At 42.2% G+C, this 25213-nt stretch overlaps 1 protein-coding gene across 1 annotated transcript in view; it reads left to right on the forward strand.

Moving 5' to 3' along the window:
* The first annotated feature begins 7775 nt into the window (after nucleotides 1-7775).
* Nucleotides 7776-25213, forward strand: part of LOC125295480 (carbonic anhydrase-related protein 10-like) — a 28131-nt gene continuing 10693 nt past the window's right edge. The window contains exons 1-3 of the mRNA XM_048244740.1: nucleotides 7776-8296; nucleotides 13303-13377; nucleotides 24451-24593. Of these exons, the coding sequence (XP_048100697.1) occupies nucleotides 8236-8296; nucleotides 13303-13377; nucleotides 24451-24593 (279 nt within the window). The 5' untranslated portion in view covers nucleotides 7776-8235. The remainder of the gene's footprint in view (nucleotides 8297-13302; nucleotides 13378-24450; nucleotides 24594-25213) is intronic.

Here is a 25213-nt window from a genome sequence, read left to right on the forward strand (position 1 = left end):
CTTCCTGCACCCTACTGCGGGCTGTCAACAATATCGCAAAACTGGGAGAAATTCCCGGTGGGCCCCGGTATCGTAATCAGGAGAATTCCCGGTGGGCCGCTTCACTTTTGGGCCGGTCGAAGGAAAAATATTGACATTTGCCACGTTGATCTATCTTCTCTTAAAGGAGAATTCTGGTGTGATATTGACCTAAAGTGTGTTGAAACATGATACCGAGTGTGAACGTATGTCTCATAGCCCATCTCGGCTTGTCCCCTGCACTCCAAAATCCATGGATTCCAGTTTCTTCCAGTAGCAGCAACTGGAATCCATGCATTTTCACGGAATATTTTTGGAATCTGATCCCTTATCATACCTGTTCATTCTTACTCGTCGCTCGACTTATCGTGACTAAATTCAAGATGGCTGCAAACGCTAAACTTTGTGAAGATACTGTCTGTATAAATCGTCTTGTAAGTAAACTACCAGTGCTTTTTCAAAGTTCTCAATGTCTCGTTTTAAATGTCAGGGCCCTCGGAAGTCTACCAATGAAGTGTGGAGATACATTGAGCCTCGTAAATGGTGTAAAACAGTGCTTTATTTGCATGGCTAGCCCGATGCCGAAGCACCACCATTGAAAAAGCTGTTGGTAGCATGGCTAACTAGCGCCAGATTTTGGAGTGCAGGGGACAAGCCGAGATGGGCTATTGAGACATACGTTCACACTCGGTATCATGTTTCAACACACTTTAGGTCAATATCACACCGGAATTCTCCTTTAAAGTTGGCTACACACGTTCACATTCTATGCCTAACACCGCAGCCTCTGCATGGGTTGTTCTCCCCTCCCAAGAAGAGTTGGTTGGGTCCATATAGCTCTTTTCCAGAGCCTAAAAAGTTTTCTCAGATGCCATAGCCGGGCCGGCCCTACCGTGGTGATAAGCGTCAGGGAGGATGGATGGTAGAAAGAGGCCATGAGGGACTGAAAAGGCCAGGTAAAAAAGACGAGGGGGGAAATGCTGCCAAATGTGCCAAGCTTCCAGATACAGCTTCCGGACAGACATAAGTGGCAACTGGTAAAGAGAGATAGCCATGATTATTAGCGGCGTAATTATTCGCAAGCAACATATTAAATTAATTAAAATATTAGCCTTTTTGTATCATCCAATATGGCGATTCATATACTTTGCAAATATTATGCAAATATGGATAACAAATCTCTGATCTGTGTGCAGTAGCCTAGGCCTAAAAACAAAAGTAGCCTCAGAGCAGCAGATCAGCCAGTCCCCCGCTGAAAATGATAATAGAGTTAACCATATGAATTAAAGTTATTTAATGTAAGAAAGAACAGTATATGACGGCAGTAGGCTACATGATCAACCTATATGCCTTGTTTGCTCAGAAGTGGGTAGTAAAGGAGTAAATCACCAAACAACAACATGATAGCTGACCCATGCAGAAAAAACAAACAATAGTTCAATATGCCTCTTAGTGGAATTGTGGGATACATTTAATGCTTTATTTCTTCCTTCCTTTTTTTGTTAACTTATCAATCTATCCTTGTGGAATAGTGGAATATTGGTACTAATAAAAACTACAGGATAGTAAGAGCGGAACTGTTGTTTTATTTGTCCAATTTCCACCACCACTAAAAAAAGTGGACCGGTGTTACATGGCAACTGGCTCCCATGTTAACTGGCTGCGTTGATGACGTTTCATGATTGATGACGAGTCTTTGACAGATGTGGCCGCTTGCAGATTTGTCTCTTTCTGATATACTAGAGACGCACACAAATATGCATGACATGTTTAAAAGTCAAAATTGTATGTAGTACTACATGCACTGGACCATGAATATGCCACCCAAAAAACAAACACCTAAATACACTCCACGTGGGTATCGATCCACAAATAAATTGACCTGTTTGCTTGGTAATCAGACGTCTATCCACTTGCGCCACGAACCAGCTGACGGCACTCACAGAAATTGACTTCAGTTGTATGATTAAAAGAAGTCAGCTAACGTTATTATAATTGTAACAAGTTAACATAGCTGTTCATGTTATCTGGCTACCATGTTATCATGCTACCGTTGCCCAAGCCATTTAGTAGGCCTTCAAAGTATCATGGTTAAGTTTTACAAACATTTCACTGAGGTTAGGCTGTGGTCGCCCCTACCTGAAGTGTCTGTAGAGGCACAGGAACATGAACGTCAGCAAATAAATCAAATAAAAATGTGTTGCCTAATCGTGTATCCTTTTGTCCAGCCTATTCTTTTAAGAATTCAGTTCATGAAACACAGGCATTGAAACGCACACAGCAATGGGCAGGAGAAGTCTATAACGTGTCCATATTTTACACAAAATTTGCGCACAGGGAGAGTCAAAACTCTTTAGGCTTATTAACATTAATGTTGCTGACATGTAAACATGGGTTTGATGGTGTTTTTGATACTTTACTTCCCAATTCTTAAGTTGGTGCTTCTCCTGTCGCGCAACAGGTTCATGCTTATAAATTGCTTGATCACGCAGTCGACATGGGTTCAATCCTCCCCATCACACTTTTTTTTATTATTATTTATTTATTTTTAGACCACCAACGCTTCCTCAGTTTAGGCTACAGGTAGACTAGGTGGCCACAGAGAGCCTGACCACCAGTCAGTGAAATGTTTGAAAACTTAACCATGATACTTTGAAGACCTGGCTTGGGCAACTGCTGTAGCAAGACAACACCATCAGCCGTGTTAACTTGCTAATCATCAGCTGACTTCTTCTAATTGTATAGACTGAAGTCTACGAAATTGTGAATTTCCAGAGCGTGTTACTCCACACTCGGCAATCGACTCCTACTGACTTTCCCCTAAAGACGCCAGCTGCAGCAGCAACATTTCCGGAAAGGTACTGGCTTGATGAAATTCATTCTGGACTCTATCCGACCACATAAAGACCTCGGGATACTTCGGTTTGGCTTTAGGGACCCTCTACTCACTACCACGTAAGTGTAATGTTGTTTGGAACTGTAGAAGAGGTATAAAAATAGCGTTTTGTAGCGGCGAAATGGCTTGCCCTGGTCACTTCCAGGCTAACGAGTTTTGACTAAAAACGGTAAAATCGAACTTTCTCAAAACACATCTGAATGACATGATTTTGATGTCAACTCAACGTATGTACTCCCAATCATCCGTAAATTGATCTAAAGTGCATTTTACTCCGGATAATTCCTTTAACTCTTTACACATAGGCTTCAGTATTTTTTTGGTGCTGGTGTCAATTGAGCATTGTATAGTTTAAATGTAGCCTATTGGATAATTTGAAATTATACTTTGAATTCAAGCAGAAACTCTTTAATAATTGCTTGTATAGCCTACTTGAAAATGGAGATCATGTGCTCCATGGCTACCTCTGATCAGTCAGAGTGATAGCCAATGAGGCCTACATCACTTTCAGTGCTCCATGACAGTTGAAAATATATGCATATTTAAGGGTAATGCAAAGATTTTGTATTTAATTAGGTGTGCCCGAGTGATTTGAGGGCCACTTGGGCCAAATATGCCAGGGCCGATTTTTGGTCCCAGTCCGCCCCTGGTGTCAGTGGTCTTTTGTCCCGGTATTTCCAACCAAGCCTGATCTCAGTCTTTATTTTAAAAATAATAGATAATTATGCCTTTACTTTTGAGATAAGAGGTCCTTACATTCAGTGAGATGTGAGTCTGAAGGTCAAGTAGGTTCATGAATGGCATTAGGGCATCACCAAAACAAAGATATTTTGATGTGTTATGTTATCCACCAGTGGCTGTTATCTATTTTGCAATTTGGATGTTAACTGTAGTGTAGACGTGTGACATTTGGATGAAAGTATTTTATCAACTGCAAAATACAAAGTGACAACTAGTATTTGTTTCTAATAGCTGACCGGTTCTCATAGGATTAAAGATGATAACATCTGACCTATAACAGATCTACTGCCTCTCCGCCAAATGCTCCACACTAACTGTACAAGATTTTTCATTTTCTGTACAGAAGGTAATAGATTTTGTATATAGATGTTTTCACCTATATCTACTTCATTCAATTTTTCAGACTAGAATATTGCAGAGGCAAACACGTCAAATGAAATCCCTCCTTGTGAAATGAACTTAGTCATGTAACAGCTGCCTTAAGGTCCGGAAGTAGCCTTCTCTGCCTGACGTGGCTTGTGTTTCTGAGATAAAGATTGTGTGTTAGCCATTCACTGCAGTGCTATATACCTGTCTGGTGATAATGTTTCCCTCTCTGAATGCACCAGACTTAATGAATATATTTGCGAGTTAAGATTCAAGGAAACACTGCCTGCTACACAGCATAGCCATAAGCAATAAACTCGTTAATAAGGCATGACAAATAATAGTTGTTTTTGCATTGAAATACCCATTCAAACAAATAGCCAAATATTTGTACAGTGAGAAGTCATTTGGTTTATTTCGTTTTTGGTTCAAGGCCCCCACCAACAGGAAGCCAAATGAGGAACTCTTCACAAAGGCCTTGAAAGCTGATTTAAAAAAAAAATTCACAGCACCATTTCTGTGAAAATTAAGAGTCTCAGTTGCATCCATTAAAATAAACAATTATTCACGACAGAAGGATAAACAACAACAACAATAAAAAAAATAATAATACCTACAAATAAACATGCCGATGCAGAAAAGTGGCCATGCCACAATGTTCAAACTCGCTACTAATCTGAAGGCAGTGTTGTGCTACCTATTGAATAATTCGGCAGGCAACCTTCTGCGAGAGATTATGAGTTCACCGCTCATGTGTGAAGGGTGTGATCTAACAACCACAACTTGAATTCATTTACAGGAAAACACTCCAGTCTAAAGGCAGCAACAGTCTGTCTACTCCTGACACATACAACTTATGTTAGAAATGTAGCCTTTCAGAATGACCAATAGGCCTACTAACACTTTACCATTACTTGAATATTCAGATGATACAGAAATGAACAATACAAATAACAATGTATTGGCTATGATTTTTTTTAAGGGGGGTTGCAGAGGTTACAGTCTGACATATGGCTTTATCCAGATAAAATATAAATATACAGTATAAAACACAAAAATGCCCTAATTTTATTATCCTGTTTAATCCCATGCTTCCCCTACCACAGAGTCAATATTTACTTCTATGGTTAAACAACCATGAATATCTTTCATACAAAGAAAAAAAATCTGAAACCTGCAACAACAGCAATTGTTTACTGTATATGTGTGTTATATAGCTCTACTGGGTGGACTGCATTTCTGAAGTGAACCAGGCTAAGACATTAGCAACAAGATAGCTGTAATGGTTTTAGAACTTCTTCATCCGCAGGGTGGAGTTTGTGTTATATCAAGCAGAGGGGGCTAGCAGATGAAGGGCCAATGCCTGTAATAGTTATTGATTTCCAATTGAGGTCTTCTTAAACAGTTTGGAAAGAGCTAAAATATACTTTTTTTTTAAAAACTAATCTCACCACAGACACACACTCACACTCACACACAAACACAGATGCAAATACACACACACACACACACACACACACATACACACACACACACACACACACACCTATCTTAGAGGGAAGGAAGCATGCAGCGGGGAAATGAAATCATTTGTAAACTATATGCTAAGCCGTACTACACACAGTAGTCTTGAAAGCAATTTACAGCGTGACCAAATAAATTGACCACCTAGGAATGTCATCCTAAACAATCCTTCAAGCAAACCGTCAGAGGTGAAATTGAAATGAATGACAGTGTTTTTAGCTGGATAGCTTCATTGGCAGACTGATCCGTCAGACAACGCTCAAAATATGATAAGTATGTTATGTGAGTCAGGTCAACAGGGTAAATCCTAAAAACGGTGAGGGGGGGGGGGGATATGTAAAACCTGCTTTTGTGACTGCATGGTTCTGAATTTTACTGTTATCTGCCCTGTTGGACCCGAGCACCAATTGCTCTCTCAGCAATGAAAACACTTTCATGATCATCTATTAAGAAAGATGTGGGAGACTGTTGAAGCATTCAGAGAGCACATCAAGCAGAGGATGCCTGCGAAATACCAGTCCGTAACACCAGAAATGTTGTCATTTTTATGTTGAAAAGATAGGTCCTACCAGCGACATTAAAATGAAATTATTGTCAGAAAATTGAAATATTAAGCATAGAGTGTGCACATCAGACATACACTGATGCAATCATTGTGATACTTGACTCATTTTTCCATGAAATTGGCCAGGCAATTGATCTGGAACCCCTAATTTGGGCAGAAAATAATTATGCCGCATTTTAGCCGTTGGATTCTTTGTGTAGATTACACATTCTGTGTTGGAGTGGCACAGACACAGACACTTGCTGAAGTAGATGTAATATCAACTGTGGTAGTAGAACTTTGAAAAAACCAAAGCTTTGTTCTTCCTGTAAATGTGTTTTTACATGTGGTGTGGCCTTACATGACATTGCAGCGGCCTTGGGCCTCCCAGACTAGGTTAAAATGACAAATCTTAGTATAAATTGTATAAACTCTCTGGTTTTAAACGACCCCAAAACCATGAAATCTCCAGTGGCTTGCATCAAATTACGATCGCCTGCTCTCATGTAACAAGTAGGTCTCTTTAATCCAATACCAGACACCACCGAGGGAATCATTGCTGTGGTAGGCTAAGATATCATGAAAATACTTATCTCATGTTTAATGGGCTTTCACTGAGGTATACAATGGTACGTTTAAACTTTGTTTGCGGTACCCCTTTTCAACTTGATCTGAGGCCAAGCACCTCACACTGGATGGAAGCTAAAGGTTGCATGCCTTATTATGGTGACAGTTGTATTCTTCCTTCATGAACTGTGTTATTTATAATCATGTAACTCTTAGCTTGGCCACCAAATTGTTATTATATTATAGCAGTGGTTTTGTAGTGTTTATAAATAAAGCAGTTTTAGCATTTTTCTAGTCCATGTTATCTGTTTTTATATCTTTTACTCACTGTAATACATTGATCGCTGCCATTTGAGATGCCTTAGGTAGAGCAGAGCTCGTTGTCTCTGCCTTCATTAGAGCATGAACAGTTGAAAGCTTAACCAGATATCAATTGATGATTTCACAAGCTGAGAGAACCGTGCATTTCTGTCAAGCATCACTGTATTTCAGAGGCCTTAGAGCAGAATGTCAAAGTAACACATTCTTTCGACTTCCACTGCAGTGCTTGGATGGCCTGTGTGTGAAATAAAACGACTTGCCTTAATCTATAACGCTTGACTTGATTGTCTCTGTGGTGAACTGAGGAGAGTGTTCCGAGCGGAAAGGCGCATCCTGTGACTCTAATGAAACCCCCTGACATTGATGGGTTGAAAGCTGAATGTGTTGCCTTCTGTGCACTCCTGAAAAAAAACAGACTCTTTTGACATTCAAATTATGCCCAGTACACCAACTCAAATAGGCTAGCATTTCATAATTAGCCCATGTTTCAGGAAACAGTTTTCCCTCTGTGGCCAGGGAACCCCCAAGTCAAGCCACTGATGTTCCTTAGTGTGGTTCATCTGGTATAATAATATTCAGTCTGTCTTGAAATGATTGCTGAGGTGCTGTACTCTATAAGGGAAGCAATCTTATAGCACATATCATTCAGAGGGAACATTCTGTGATTTACATATACATTTCCATACAATGTAATAACCGTGTTATTGCAGTCTATATCAGTCTGTGCTATAACACAACCAAAACTTAGTGGGGCAAAATCATTCGTCATAGATTTCGTTTTACTAGTTTCAGTGCGCATCGCATCCAGGAGATGAAACGTAAACAGCGCCGCCCGTTTGGGTCTCATGAGGAGCCACAGGATGACGGTAATAGCCGGTAGTGTGTTTTAGCGCTCGCAGGCAGTCTGTCCACTAGTGCTACCGAACAGGATGTCATCCCCGATTTAGACAGAAGATTATCAGTTTGGATTAATACGGACTTTTGAGCGACAGAGGCGTTTCATGGAGAACACTACACCCGATAAGGACATTTCACGCTTGTCGCCGTGTGATATTTTCGTGTTGTTTTACATGTTTCCATAGTCCAGGGTGTACCCGTAGAGCGCCTCTGGAATCGTGCAATTTCTCTCCACTTCCCACTCGGGATATACATGACCCGCTTTGCCTCCGGTTGGAATAATGCCCTGTGATCGCCCTACTGGTCCGGAGTTTACAACATCACCTTGACTGCAGTCTGAGGAATATGGAATAATAGAAGAATGCATAAAGTCTGGGAAATATTTGCAATTCTTCATGCAAATTTGATCATCTTCTCTGCAGGTATGCCGACGGGGAAACGGGAGGTGTGGGTGGTGAGAGGGATACGGATCTACGAGCCAAAGGCAACGCACACTGAATTATTATGCTGTTTTCAAAGACATTAACGTGGGACCGTCAGATATAGCAAAAGTAGTGTTCTTGTGCATGCAGATAGACGTACACTTAACTTTAGTGTATTTTTTAAGTTTTGCATTGACTCCACTCCATTTTCACAGGTAGAATCCTACTCATTATTATTGTCTTAATTAATCACTGACCGTTTCATTCTGTATTCAGTAGGTCTGCATACATCTCTGTCTCTCTCTTTCTTTCTTCCTTTCTTTCTTTCTCTCTCTCTCCCTCTCTCTCTCTCTATGTCTCTCTCTTTCCCCTCCCTTATAAAAAATTAACGAGTTAGAATCACTCACTGCACAAAAGATGTAATCAGACAGACGTCTGTTCGAATTTCCAATGCTAACACAATCTAAATTTAATTTGAATTTTTATCTTGTGAAAGCAAATGTTTAGGCACTGAAATTGTGTTTGGCAGAGTTGCGATGTTTTCTCCGCGTTCCCTTGCGCGTCCACTTCTGGCTCGCATCCACACCTCTGACGTTCTCGGATGCATCCAGCTGTTCACGTCATTTGGATGCCTGGCAGGCATTCAGAATTCCTGACATCAAACATCAGTTGCACAATAAGCCACATTAATGCTCTTCTGGCAAACAGAAAACACACATAATGCTTCTTCAAAGCATGTCCGTTCCTACTACGACTTATCATTTTAACACGCCGTTTAGTTGTCTCTGGATCTTCATCTGGACAGGCTTTAATCTTGGAGCTTAGTGTTAATAATACTGGCCTTGGAGCCTTTAAAGTCTAGATAACCTTTCTCTAGCCTCACTTAAGCGTGTTCTGGGAGAATCCACACCAGCAGATCTAGTTGCTGATACTAGAGGCTGGTGGGAAATGACAGTCTTGAGGACTTGCCATGATTTTCAAACACCATTTCATTTGAAACACCAGCTGTGCTGCTTTGCTTTGTAGATCACTCAGGCACTCAAGCAATGGCATACATTTAGCCCATGCTTGCCACTCATACATCCCTGTAGTCCAGCTGTAATGATAATTAAACAGAATTTTTTAGTAGCCTTTATACATTTCAAAGGTTTGATCTCTGAAAAAGTTGTTGCCTTTTGGCTGATACGCCTGGCATAATCTTGGCATATGCTTGGCATAATAACAGCCACTGTTATTTTTCACAGTCATGCACTGCAGTTTTAGTCCACTGCATGCACTTTATGGATGAACCATAGTATTTTTTTTTTTTATTCCTCCAGGGACTTTGATTCAGGGTTGGCGTACACACATAGTCTTGTGATTTGCATTTTTTTTTTTTGACTCCCGAGGTTTTACAATTCTTTTTTATTTTTTCGATATAATTTCCCCCCCTTTTCTTTAGCTTTTTTTTTTGGGGGGGGCAACGACAACGAGCCTGGCTCCCTGGCCGGGTAATAGGCATGTCCGTGGGTGATGGGAGGGTGAGGGAGACAGGAAATGCAGCAGCACACAGAAGAGGTGCGACCGAGCCGCGCCGCGCCGCGCCGAGGAGGACGAGAGGGCTGAGTGAGAGTGGAGTGAGAATCAGAAGAGGCTGGAGACAGCATGACTCAAAGCACATGAGTCAGACGTGAGCAGGAAATCAATGCAGGACTTTTCTGTGGGCAGGTGGGGTGAGAGAGCGCAGGGGCTTGGGAGACAACAGTGAGCGAGCCCGTAACCGAGCCACTGCTGTGTGCCAGCCGGCCTTATCTGCTTTTAAACCAACTCCAGAGATGCTAATGTGTCAGGCAATTACACATTAAGTGCATGTAAAGGCAGGCGGCTAGTAATGATCAAGTGCATCTGCTCAGGAGAAATGCACTGGAAGCTTAAGTGGAAGGGAGCCGAGTAAACAGACCACAAGTCATAGGTTCTCTCCCCAGGGAGCTCCCACCGATCACTTCTGCCCTCTGAAGCCTTGCTTGTGCTAGAGCTATCTATACAGTACGTGTCTGGAAGGTATATTGAAGCAGATAGGATGAAAAAGGCTGGATATTGGCAGCATGGAGAAACATTAGTGTTGGTCAATGGTGTAAAATGAGTGCAAAAAGTGGCCTTAGTAGAGACGGTCCCTTGAAATGAACCTCCAAATCCAAATGTCCTTGGAGTCACCATGGTCGGTGTCTGCCAGCAGAACCATGAAAGCAGTGGTGGGTCTGCGTCACCGTAACACAGCACTGTGGCCACTTAAAAACGGCCAGCTCAATAGTCTGGCTTAAAAGGTTTGCTCATATTACCATTTTTTCACAGTGATATTTCAATAGCATCTGAATTTGTTTCATAACTGCCATTGGAAGTGAAGAAACCAGCAGGAAGAAACCTACTATATTACAGTCCATAACACAGTGGCTCCCAAACTCTTCATGGCAAGGCCCCCTTTGACACTGAGAATACCACACACACCATGGTGCCAACTCAATTAGTGGTTTTTAATTTCAGAAAAAAAAAACATGAGATGTCTTCATTTCTGCTAAACATTTTTATACTGTTTAATTAATCACTTAAACTTGAATTTAACAGAGCTTGATGTGAAATACATCAAATTTGGCCAAATTAAATATGGTTTTAAAGATTACACTAACCTTTAATGAATGATTCATTCTAAGTACAAGTCCGCTGTGTTGATAATTAGGCTACCACTTGAAACCTGGCATATAGGTGGTAACGTTAGACCCTGCCTATTGGTCTGTATTATGCACAAAATAGGTACCCTGGAAATCCAGAGTTCTCGCGAGAGCACAATGGAATTGTCTCTGCGAGACACTCTGGCAATGAGCAATGATGCACGTTACTTTTCCCCTTGCATTCCGGGGAACCAGCTAAACTGATGAAGACAGCGCTGCAACGTTGGAGGACAGTACACATTGGTCGTAGTGTTATCCAATTGCGTCAAAATCCGAAATCATTCAGAGTAAACATGGTCTAGTGTTATCCAATTGCGTGCAGTGAGATTTTTAAATGCAAGCTTGTTGCCGCCCCTTGAGTTGGGCCATTACATTGTTCGTGGCCAGACCCTTAATCTTTCTAGATTGCAGGGTCTGGATTTTCCAGGCTACAAAATAGGTAGTAGAGTCACCAAATAGTAAGATTGACATGCTGTAAAAGCACTATCGGGCTTAGTTTGACCAGGGTTCTCATTTTGTGTTCTCCATCTTCAGCCTGTACTCCCATCCCATCCCTGGTGGTTCCACGCCACCCCATACCTTAAAGCAATAGTTAATTTACCTTAAAATAATGGCTTCAAACTCATTTTGATAATTGACTTATAATAGGCAGGACTGTGGCTCCTCTAGTAATGATGGGCGACGACGACTATCTAGCATTGCACTATATAGCTCTGTTGTTCCGACTAATAGCATGACCCTTTCTGTCAGCTGCATGCTGACAAATTGGATACCTCCTTCAGCACCAACTGGGTACCCAGTACATTGCAAATAGATGAAAAAGGGAAGTCAAACACTGTTTCTTTAAGCCAAAGGGACGAGGCTGGTGGTTTCCACACAATTTCATTAAAACTGAATGAACCCTGCTAGCAACTTGACTAAATATGCCAACGTTCATCTCTTAGACGGAAACCACATGTGTTTTGTTCACAGACAAAGGGTCAAATCTGAACTGAAGAACAATAGCATAAACCATTGCTTACATTAATTAAGTTGTATCTGGCCTGTATATAAGGCTTGAACTGTTTAAAATAACCATGTCGTAATATTCTAATGGCAGATGTCATATGGTGTCATAAATAATTACATCAATCACTGGCCATTGATGTAACTTTATCATTATCACCATAATCACTAATTGTCATGATGACATGATGCTATGACAGTTTCATAACATGCGTCGTTTAGCTATTATCACATAACCTTTGGAGTGTTATTTACCAACAACAGAGCATCAAATAATTTATCATCAGCAATCTTGTCAAAATATATATTTATGACAATATGTTATGGCAGGATATCCTAACCCTAAACTCGGTTTATGCCAATGACACCACAGATTGGGGGTTCTCTGTGGTGCCATGACCTGTTCTGAACAGAGGGTAGCTGAGGTTCCTGTCACTCACCCCAAGTGCAGACTCCCCTACCACGCCATCAGACTCTCACACCTCAATACCTCCTCTTGACCCACCCTTCAACCAGCTCCTCGAATGTAAACATAATTTATACGTCATAGTGTGCATCAGAGATTACAGTTATTTAAACTAAATTTAAACCTATTAACAATGCATCATAATGCCCCTGAATGGGAAGGAACATTGCATAATGCATCAGTGCAGCTTGATGAATTATGCGCGCTGGGCCCCCACCCTGGAAAGCGTCTCCATCAAATGATTGAAATGTTGATGCCGTGTGCGATGCATCCAGCCAGCCAGGGGGGGGGTTTGATCAGATACAAAGCAACCTGTAGCCAGCCAGCCACGAGTGAGAGCGAGCCAGAGTGAACAGGAGAGAGGGCGAGAGAGAGATGAGGAGAATAGCAATGATAGGGAGTGCGTTTGAATGTTCATCTCAGTAGTCGGCTTCCATCCTGACCTAGTTTTTCCTCCACTGTGTACCCGGTTCGGAGCATACATGATGCACAAGGAATTTCCCCGCCATCCTGATGCATGTTCCCGCATCAAAGTGCACAACTAAGCACGTGTGGGAATACTTCCCCCGGTCTATGTGTTTTAAAATGAATGCTGGGCGCCCGTTTTTGAACGTGGTCAGCACACATGCAGATGTCAAGGGAAAAAAAACCCCAAAAGTTTTCAAATCTTGGTCCCACGTCAGATGGAGATAATGAATGTTTCATCATCATATGTCTGCCGTTCAATGATTGATTGTGTTTAATAAATGACAACATGACATGTGGCTCTCTGTGTGAAAGCTTTTTGGAATAAAGTGTGATCTGTGCTGTCCTTTGTTTTTTTTCTGCAGCTCAGCCCGCAACATCAAAGCTTCATGATGGTTGGTGGGCATATAAAGACGCTGTTCAAGGGAGCTTTGTTCCAGGTAAAGTGTTCCTTTGGGATCTATCTCACCCATAATAACAACAGATTGGTCTTTGAATCCCAACATGCCGCACACCAACCAGGTGCAGTGAATGCAGTCCCGGTGGTTATGATGTTGAATTCTGTTACTTCCCCCAGAAGATTCTTGTGTATGGTTTCTTGTCGACCACAATTCACATGTGATTTCACCTCACATGTGGAGCATCAACTTCACCAGTGGCCGCATTGTGGCGACTCATTCAGCTGTTAGTGAACAGAATGGTTGGTGGTAAGTGGATAAAGCACGTTGGTGAAGAAGTATGTGGACACAGGTCCAGACAGTGCTTTTTAATGACTTGCTCAGCTGGACAGTTTGTGGACTGTAAATGGCAACAGTATTGTTATAGCTGCACACCACAAGCCAAGCCTCGTCTTTCCGGAACAGCCCGTGAACAGCAGCCTTTAGGACTGCTCAAATATGACTCAGGGTGTTGTTTGCCACAATGTGTTCTGAGTGAGTAAACGCTGCGTCGGGTTGGTTCTGCTTTCTATGCAAGTGCATGTGCATGGGTGCGTTTGAACGTGTTGGAGCACATGGGTGTGATGTTTAGTAAAGAGGGGGGGGCGTGTTTGCTGGGGGTGTGTGTGTGGGGGGGTGCTATTTGGGGGTTAAAATTGAGGGGAAAGCAAAGCATCTGTTCTTTCTGAGACAACAATTTTCCATACTAATATCCCATAAGCCAATTAAGGAGCTTAAGTGGTGAAGCTCTGACCGAGCACTGTCACTAGCAAGTTTTTTATCTGGGATTTCATGACGTACATGTGCGTCACTCACTCCAGGCAAAAGTAATGAAAAGGATAAGAACCAGTTAATACATTTATACAGTATATTTTGATCTGTCAGTCCATTGAGCATTATTGTGGTCGCTATACAGTCTTAGAAAGTAGGTCACCAAATCCTCTATGATCATAGCCAGCTCCTGCACATACGCCCTTGAAACTCTCACTGAGGAGGAGGAGGAAGCGACAGGGGGAGTTGAATAGGGTGGGAGGGAAGGAGAGAGAGAGAGAGAAAGCGAGTGAAGTGATGGTGATGGTGAGGGAAGATAGTTAGATAGATGGGAGTGGGAAAATATCACTCCTACGCAGTACGTGCTGAGGAGCAGGTTTAAATGGCTGGAACTGTGCTCAGCTGAAATGGAAATATGATGTGGTTTTCGGTGTCAAACACAGATTGAACTCACTCGTAATATTAAACGTATTATGAATATCGAAGCCTCACTCATTCTAGTATTTGATCTGTACATGTTTAACATTTTTTAAGGTACTGGCAACTGTGTGTAAAGGGAAATTGTATTTTTTATGTGAGCCTATTTGAATAGGTTGTCCCACTCTATTTAAATATAGCCTTAGGTACAATGTCATTAAGTTAGTCTAACATTACTTTTCAGTACACATGACTCTACTCTTCCATTCTTACCCAAACACTAAGTACCTCTTAGTGGGTCTGTGGCAATGTGCGCTTGTATTATAAATCTGTACTAATTAATTAAACTTTAGTAACATAGATCCTAAGGTTACTGAAAGTAAAGTGGAACAGCTATTTTTTTCTCTAAGAATGCCTGGTGCTGGAAATAATTAATCTGTGAGTAAATTCTTTGAATTCCACATGCATCTGGCAGGGTACAAAAACCTGCGCAAATTCACCTCCCTTGGCACTTTGGCTCTGAACCCACCTCTTCTGTTTTCTGTTTCAAAAGCCCCAAAATAGCTTAATTCCTTCCTGTGCGTGGGAGCCCTTTTTGGTGGTGTGATGCGGGTGTAATACAAGAGGGATAGACCGTAAGGGATCTCGCTTGTCGGGATGCTCCATGTCCCCGATTACTGGGGGATCGACACAACTCGGCCTCCGAGGCTCTAAGTCCACCTCTGACCAGGCCGTGCCACAGTGCTGCCCTAGTCTCTGCATGGCCACTCACCGTCCACACAGTTCCTGGCCAGCACCGGCTCGCCAGACTCTCCGCATCTACAGACACGCTCACTCACATAAGAGCTCACACTAATGTGGAAATAGACGGGAGGCTTTTTATGGACATTCATTGTGTTGTTGAGCTCATGGAGGGTAGGGTAGGCATCAGAGAGAAAAACAAGATGGGTGCTTTCAGTGAGCAGGCTCCCATTAGTACAAATAGGTCAGTGAAGAAAACAAGCAGTTGCTTGACTTAATATAAGCCAGGATTGGTATGTTTTGCTTCAGGAGAAAACGGCCTGCAAATGAGGTAACGCGGTATCTGTAATTGGTTGTTGTGAAGTAAAGAGGCAAATTATAATGAATGTGTTGAATCTTAATTACACCGCCGCGCTTTGTGTATGGTTGCGGCCATTTGATTTGATTTGAATGGCACAGTAATTAATTCATATTATTCATATTTCACTTGGTTCGGTGGAATTTCTTTAAGAGCAATATGGCGGCCGCTCTTCCGTGGTAGGTTCCATTTTTTTCTCCTCGCCTGCCACGCGTGTCTACACAGAACATGTGCTTCGGTGACAGCCGTCTGTTCATCTTTCCAATCTGTCGGCGTTTTACTGCCCCTCTCCGTGCCCTCTGAAATAACATAGCTAACCACTGCCAAGGCCATAAAAGTGCCTCTCTAGTCTATGGCCTTGCACACACAGACAGACTTTGTTGGCTTATGAACAGAATATGACTGATACCAAATGACGATTGTCAGTGAGCACTTCACACTTTATTTGCCAGTGTCAGTGTAAAAGCACCGTTGAGTTTTCATTCATCTGTCCAATCCAGTGTTAAGTCCAATCTGTCCTCAGTTCCCCCCTTTGGATGAACTTGCCATCTGTCCCTGACACACTGATTGGAAGCCATCAAATTGTCTTGTGCCACCCTCCAACTTATGCGCTGATCCCATTCTATCTGGCGTGTGTTAAACTGGAAAGCTGTTTATTGATGTTGTGTAATGAGGAACATGGCATGCGGTGCCCGAATGCACTTTGCTGGACAGTGTTCATTTAGCAAACAAAATAAAAAATATGAAGCAATTGTTGCTGTTTAAAAGCACCAGTTATTGGTCTGTGGGGTCAGCCCACAAGTTCCTGGTGGACAACTAGAGATGTGTGTTTGACAAATGGAAGTAAGTGAAAGCAAGGCAGGAAAGTCTAAGTGCAGACAAAGCCAATTTATAAAGAATAGGTTCAAAATGTGCAAGCAAACACACACCCACACACATATACACACACACACACACACACACACACACACACACACACACACACACACACACACACACACACATACACACACACATACACATACACCCACACACACACACATACACCCATACACACACACACACACACACACACACACATACACATACACATACACACACACACACACACATACACCCATACACCCACACACACACACACACACACACACACAGAGTGAGAGAGAGAAACACACATACACAAACACAGACAGACAGGTCTGTGTGTAGAACACTGTGTAAAGCTGAAATCAGCATGTTCAGGAGGCCAAGTACAGTAGCAGCAGACTTGACAGATTTATTGCAGCTGGCACTGTGACACTCGGTACACACACTTCTGCTCTCGAAGCTCGAACATTGCTGTGCATAATTGCAAGTCTGATCACTGTTGGGCTTTTGAGGGTACATCCGACTGTTTGGAGTTCTGGCCACTGTTCCCCACTACCACAGTGGGCCAAATGGGTTTTTAATCCTGCAGGATCCCTGGTTAAACATACACAATAACCAACCATGTACTTACGCCTCACTCTGCCTGAGTGGAATAGAGATGAGATTGAATGGTGGATCTGTGAGTGTAATGTGTGCAGGTTTATATCAGATGTAATTCTACAATCCTGTGTATATACTTTGTCTGAATTTCATGTTTGTAAATATTTATGAGCTCATATGTATATGCAAAACTTAGGGCAGGACTGCTTATCTATTCTATTCGATTCAATGAGGAACAAAAAGAAGTAAATTCTACCAGTATGGGGGCCGTGTATTCTCAGTTTACAATGCCTTGTATTTTTTCTTCTAAGTAATAAAGTGAATATCTTGTAAACAGTGCAGTCTCTCTTACATATTAAAGAGTGGAAATTGGAAGGAAATAGGTCTATTTCAAAACGATTATATAATCGTTGTTTATGACAACAGAGGGATGTGGTTCAAAACATTCAAGGGTACACTGGCAAAAATTTGCTGTAAATTGCATCAGACTTGTTTCAAGCGTACCAGAGTTTGAATTCAGTTAGCCTCTCCTTTTTGATAAATATGTCATTCACTTTGAGCAGATTATGAATAAAGGTAATAAATCTTAGAATCTTAGAATGGAAATAAGTCTCTTGGAATTGCAAGCAAAGTCTGCCCATACGTTGATGAGGAGATATCTTGTACAACTGATCTTTTCAAATGTTACTGAATTTAAAATGGTGTTTAAAATGAAGGTTGGGGGCTTTCACAAATGATCCACAGTGAATACTGAGAAAAAAGAGAGAGAGGGGGAGGGAGGGAGAGAGAGAGAAATAGATAGACGGAGAGAGGGTGAAATAGAGGGAGAGAGGGGGGAGTGAGTGAAAGAGAGAGTGAAAGAGAGAGAGAGAGAGATTCTCCTCCTGTTCCCTTGCTCACTTCAGCTCCTGTGTGTCAGCTCCCATCATCTGTAACCTTCCCCACCCTCTTTTGCATGTCTTTCATTTCCATGCTCCGTCTCCTCCTCCCCTCAGCGGTGTGATGTCTGGGCATATGCAATCAAGTCTGAGCCCCCCCCCTCCCTGGCGGACTCTCAAACCAAATGAGCTACGAGAAGGCACACCTCTCCGCGCGCGCCATGCTAAAATGCAATCTAGTGAAATTTGGGACGCTGCAAATGTAATAGTGTAGGCTAGAGTACAGTAGAGGACCTCCCAGCCCGCCCGCCACATCACCCACGTCAACAAAGTTAGGGGCTGCGGCACGGAGGCCTTGGCAGTGGGGAGTGGCTGACTCGTCAGCTTTCAGATAGCAGCTTTCAGGCCCCCGAGGGCGTGAGTGAAATCACCCTTTATTACAGAGAGGGTTTTTGCTCTTCCTCTTCCTCTTCTTCTTCTTCTTTCAGTGCAATCCGTCACGGTTGGCAGATTTCGTTCGACTTACCTAGACAGCAAAATGTTTCTGGTGATGTAAGTCTTGTTAGTGAGACTTTGAGGGTAGGCTACCTTAGATGACACCTAAAACTGATGCAAGATGAGGTGGTACTAATCGGGCACTGGGCCCGGTTTTATGATCACGGCACTGCTGTCCATGATCCTAACACTTCAAAAACAGCCTTTTTCTTAAACCATTGGTAATAATGACTCACCCCCAAACACCTATTCAATCATAATTAACAAATGTTTTGCCTTTGCTACAAGTTTTTAAAAAATGGTTCATTCATAATGCTTCATAATGATTGATAAAAATCATGATTATTTGCATATAGTAAATGCCCTCAGAATAAAGACAATTTTACACCTTAAGGCACTCATATTTTTGCCTTATGTTAAATGCTTTGATAACTTATCTAATTTCCATATCCATAAAGCAGTTACAAATGTTTACAAAAGCCTTGTAATTAAATTAATTTTTTGAGTATATAACAACATCATATAAAACTATGTCACACAGCACTTAACTGCGCCCAGTTTGAACTTGATCCTTAAAAGCCCCACTAGAGAAGATCTCCCTGGTAGGAAGAAACCTCTAGCACACCCAGAGGAGAGGGTGGGGGGGTGGTAGTGGTTGTGGTGGGGGTGGGGCAATCTGCTGGAGGCCTGCTGTGTAGATAGATGAGAATGGGCACATCAGGATGAGAATAATGCATCACAGAATCAACACTAGTCTACTGTATATAACTATTTATAATTGACCACGCTCATAAAGCATTATGATGTAGCATACGCCCAGACAACTCTTATTATGAAAGATTATATGGAGTCTCATATAGCCCCATAAAGAGCATTTGCTGAATAAACAGCTTCTTTTACCGTTTCACAATGGCTCTTGTCCCATGCTTTTGTATGCCTTCAGATATTCCAAGCCCTAAGGGCAGCAGCACTGTATATCTTCAGTCTTTCTGAGCCATTATCAATCTGAGGCATTAATACTACTTAATATATTCCTTTATGAATGTGTTTAGAATAGATGGTCACTAATAATTTAACAATTTGCTCTATAATAATTTCATAATTAATTGTTGATCAGAATTTACATGTATTTGCAGTGGATGGTTTTCACTGGTACAATGTTCCCAGAAGATGTAGCTGAAGCAAAAAAATTCAATAAAAATCTTTCAGTTTGACGTCAAATCCTCAGCCCAAAGCTCCTGTTGAACAGCAAAGGAATAAATTATATGGGTTTTGCTGAGCTATTATAACACTGAGAAAGTGTCATGGCTGTCTCTGCTTCGGATTTTCAGAGTGTATGAATATATCTCATTAATTTGTTTTCCGAGACGGCTCTCGCCGGCGTGAAGAATCAGTTGTCTTTTAACTGAATAGAAAAGTCTTCTTCATCCGTACTTGATCATTTCAAAAGCATAATTCATCTTTGTTCCCTGGTCTGAACTTCCACAATGTGACTTTTGTGGAACAATTTATACTTCTGTATTTGCATTCTATACACACTTGTGATGTGTTTAACCTAACTGTACATCGCAAATTGTTGAACAAAAGAATAGAACACTAAAAACGCTGATAATCAAATTGCCTTTTAATCCATTCAGAGGGCATTTCATGCTAAGGTCAATAGAAGATGGGCTGATAACAGTTTTGGCAGATAAGCGGCTGCTAGGCAGCACGCAGGCTAAGCTATTGTACATCAGGCACAGAGGAGTGGAAAAAAGATAGACTTTAGGCAAAGCATCAGATTAACATTATCTCTTTTGTTGTGGAATCCCACTTGAAAGGGCACACTTGAACATTATTCATTTAAGGGCAGCTATGAAAGTTCCCCCAGAATATATTACGGAGAATTTCATCGCTGGTAGCAAGAAACCCCAGACACTGTTTTTAAGAATTTCAAAGGGAACATACAGCAACAAAGACTGCTCGCAGCGCTTGCAGCCGATTTCACCTTGGCAGGTTTTACATTTGTGGTGCAGAATTGCAATGTTCATGCAAAGGGCTTATTCAACCTTTTGAATGTGCTTCCTGTGTTGATACAAAAGGCATCTGCCTCGCCCTCTGTAGCACACAATATTGACCCCACGTCGGTGTGGCCCTACACGTTACAGAGTAGAGGGTGTGTGCAATTTTGACAAAATTTGGGTTTGTGTCTCCTTTGGAAGGAGAATTTGCTGCAAACCAACCAACCAAATGTCAGTGTGCAGCTCAGCAAAGGGGATTACCACACGGTTACATCATTATTTTTGGAAACAGACATTTATTTAGGTCACCTAACACATAAAGCGCCCCAAAGTGCAGCCAGAGGAGCGATATAATTGATTACCAGAAAAAGTCAAAATGGTCCACATTGAGGTCTAGGCTCATTACCGTTACCTCTGGGGAGATAAGAAAAACATGAAATAGCCCCACAAATCTTTAATGTGCTGACAAGCTTGTAACGGATTTCACAAGTTTCCCTTATTTGTTAATTTGGTCGCTAGTTAAACGTCAATCAGTGACAAATGCTGTATTGAGTCGGCATGAGGCTGAGATGGCTCTGGAAATTAATGACTGAAATGCATTAAAATCCATCAGCAGAATTTTCAAATCACTGAGAAAGATGGATCAGGATTTTTAATTAATTGACTGAGCATTGTCAATTAATTAAAAATCCACCCTTGTGCAGGTAGGAGAAAACAGGGCTGTGATCTTTCTGCGAATACCGAGTAGGCCTATATGTATCACACACATGCTTTTAAAGCTCCATATTTAGCAGTCAATCTACTAACAGCATGTATGCCCATTCACAGGCTCCACCTATGTTTACGTCCGTAGATCTTTGAAAGCCTGCGGTGCATTTACAGATCAGCGATCAAGGGCCAATCCGCTTGAGTTGTGGGACAGCCGTTACTCGGAAGGGCGGCCTGTGTGTGTGTGTGTGTGTGTGGGGGGGCGTGGAGTGTATCAGCTCTTAATCTCTCCACTTAGGGAGGGGAGAGGAGGCGCGTCACCCTGTCAGTGAACCCTTCAAGCTTCCACGCGCCCGCAGTGGGTGCTGCGCCATGGCGGATGTCTCTGGTGAGGGGCCTGACAGGTCAGGATTTCACGGTGAGGTCAGCCAGACACATCTGTTGCCCCTCCCCACACTCACAGCATGCCAAGCTAACTCTCTCTCCCTCTCTCTCTCTGTCTCTCTCTATCACTCTCTCAGTCTGTCTCACTCTCACTCTCTCTCCATCCCTCCCTGCCTCCCTCCCTCACATACATTTCTCTATCTCAACCTCCCTCCCTCTTTCTCTATATCCCTCTCTCCCTTTCACCCTCTCTCTCTATCGCTCTCTGTCCCTCCCTCCGTATCCCTCCCTCCCTCCCTCTCTCCGTGTTTCTGGCTCCATCACTCTGTGCGGGGAATCTCTGTGTTTTTTTCACCCCATCCTCGCACACCATGCATCATGTCTATTAAAATGCGGCCATTTGTTTTTCTTTTTTGCTTACCTGCTGACTCTGTCTGCGAGTATGAAGATGTGCCCGCCGTATCTTGGCAGGCTCTGTGATAACAAACGAACAGTGCGCGTTGGCCCGCAGACGTAGGAGAGAGTAAATCCTACATAAAACACATGGAACTCACGGATCAGCAGGCGTGTACTCGCTCCTACAGAGCAGTTTTATGTCTCCTTCCCTTTTCTTTTTTTTCTCTATTGAGAATTTCATTAAGATTGCCCATGCTCTCCCCATTAACCGGCAAAGTCCAGGAAACAGCCCCGTCGAGTCGGACTAATCCGTTCCTCTAATAACTCAGTTAGGTGGTGGTATAATGAAACCACCCTGCAGACTGACATTTAGCAGATGATTATGTCTAAAGCAACTTTAAAGCAATTTAGTCGAGTCATTCATTTTATCTGGTGTTGTGCTCCGGGGAGCATGAAACCATACAGCATACTGCACCAGTGCAGATACTGGCACTCGGGCCGCTGTATATCAATGTCATAAGCAAAGAATGTCAAGGCAAAGGCCATATTTGACCAACTGGTACATTCTTCAAATACTGGTGCAGTAAAGTAATAACAGCAAAGTAATAACTGTGGCATTTCAGTTATGGAGTTGACAGCCTGTGCCATGGCGTGTGTGTGTGTGTGTGGGGGTCTTCCATATATAGTAATTTCACTACAAAGCTTTAAAAACTTTTGTCATTTCATGAACTTTTTTTTTAAATTTAAGTTCAAGTTAAATTTAAGTGCAACCACATAAGAAAGTTCTTATATCGGTGTATGTTATTAATGCCAATATTCTGAAGTCAAAGGCTGAAAAATACATTCTGATACTGCCTTATATGGTAGCACATAATACATATGAAGAGTTCAGATCCAAAACCCTCTAAACGTCACCTCCATAAAAAATGAGATTACGATGGTGAGGGATTGCTCTCTACACATAGTATACGTTCATATGGTAACACTTCTGTATCGACATAAGAGAGACATGACACTGTCATAAACACATGACACTGTTATGACACATGAACCCTAACCCTAATCCTACCCATACCCTAATTCTTCACTTTCTGCTGAGGAAAAAACGAATGTCTGCCATGTTTTTTTTGCACGTGAGCAACATCTTTTTGTTGTTATGTTGTAATATTTGTAATATTTTTGTTGTTATGTTGTAATATTTTATATGTAATATTTGACATTTGTGTCAAAATTGAATCATTGACAAATTCAACGTTGTAAGATGAGGTGAGGTGTTTCTTGAAGTTGCATGCATTTTTGGACATTATATCTAAATAGCTTTGTTCCACTTCAGTATCAATAAAACTCTATGGAATTCTATAACTTTGAAGCTCAATACAGTATCTCAGAACTACTCAGCATGCAGATACATTATAATTCCAAGGTATATATTTGATTCTGCAATATATGGAGTCAATCGCTACATCTATATTATGGAGATAATTTCTGGGAGTGGATTATTTCTCTAAGTGTGGTAAATGCCTACTCCACAGGTCTGTGTGTCTGTGTAAACAGGCCGCTGCTGTGAAGTTTGCTTTGGCTGAGAAAGCAGACAACACCCATGCTAGCAGGGGCAACCTGAGTTTAATTATAGCACCGCAGGTTAATGATGTCATTGATGAAGTGGCCGGAATATCTCCCAAGGCCTGCAAGCACTTATCTCCCTCCTCCAAGGCCCTGCCTTCCCTGCACTGCACCTGTGGGCCGCGATTGGCTTGAGGTGTGCTAATGAGACCGAGCTCACATCATTATCAGCATCCTGTGTTTGCCAAATGGCAATCATTCATCTTCATTTGCGGAGAATATCGGAATTTCAGACCCTGTCACAACAAACATGTTAGTTAGTTTTTCCCAGCCTCATCCTACTCCTATCACCATACGCTGCCCAAGGCTCATCTGTTGGGCTGCTCCGGTACATCAGTGATGATAACAACTGATCTCTTCCCTGATCTTCTTGGCTGCGAGATGAGCCTGCATAAATCAGAAACTGCCTAGAGGAGGGCATGGTAGTGGCTGCCGGCTGGTGACAGATTGCTTTACACGTTCATGAGGCATTCAAGTGCTGAATGCCATCTTGCCGCAGAACAAGCTAACCCAAATGTGTCTGGACTGTATCTAATCCATGCTATCAGATACTGTCCAAGTGATGAATTTCAGACCCTGTGCTGCACTGGGGTTTGTAATGCATCTTATGTGCTCACGACTGACACTCGGTGTAACTCTTGCAGGCCAAACTTGTTGTTGGGCTTTTTGGTGGTACCCGCTGTAAAAAATGAATGAGCATGACCTTGGGATTTCTGCCTCTGAATGATAAATCTCTGGGGTAACCTGTGCCAAGCCTTGCCTTAGGCCACTGAATGTGAAAGCTTTCTACCTTTTCTGTTTTGTGTTTATTGTCTTTCTTTCTCTCGTTGTGTTGTAGTGCCATCCTTCTGGGGCCTGGTCAACTCGGCCTGGAACCTGTGTGCCATTGGGAAGAGACAGTCTCCGGTGAACATCGAGACCAGCCACATGATGTTCGATCCCTTTCTGACACCTCTACGCCTTAACGCAGGCGGGCGGAAAGTAAGAGATTATGAAGTGCACACACACATTGTTGGGGAATGGTGGGTGGGAGGGTCGAGAGATGGATGGATAAAAACAGATGCATGAATGGATAGATAGATAGATAGATAGATAGATAGATAGATAGATAGATAGACTAGCATTGAAGGCTCTGATAAAGTCACATTATTTAGGTAAGGCACTGTAGTAGCGGCAGTCAGAGCTTTGGAAAAAAAGTACTACCTACCATGTTTCTTTTTCCACCCTTGAAGTGGGCCAGATGAGTCCACTAATTAGATCTGCCTGTGGTTAAAGACTGCCCTGTAGTAAAACTAATTAGCAAATCCATATGCTTGACACAAAATACTGCGGAGCACCTCCATTCCACTCTCTGTGTCTACAAATTCCACCCCTGGGCACCAGTAAAAGGTGGGAACCACCAGGGACCCCACCATTTCACTAAATTATAATTAGGCCTGATTTGGTATGATCATGACTCTTCAATATCTCCTCTATCGCACTTGCTTTACAAAGGTGTAAAATAATAGAGAAAAATCTTGAAGCATTAATTTAAAGCATTACTTCAAAGATTGGAGACATCTCTAAAGCCTTGAAAAGATTGTTTGCCGCTCCCTTGTTGT

This window comes from Alosa alosa, chromosome 6, assembly GCF_017589495.1.
Source record: "Alosa alosa isolate M-15738 ecotype Scorff River chromosome 6, AALO_Geno_1.1, whole genome shotgun sequence".
In the NCBI taxonomy this organism is placed as follows: domain Eukaryota; kingdom Metazoa; phylum Chordata; class Actinopteri; order Clupeiformes; family Clupeidae; genus Alosa; species Alosa alosa.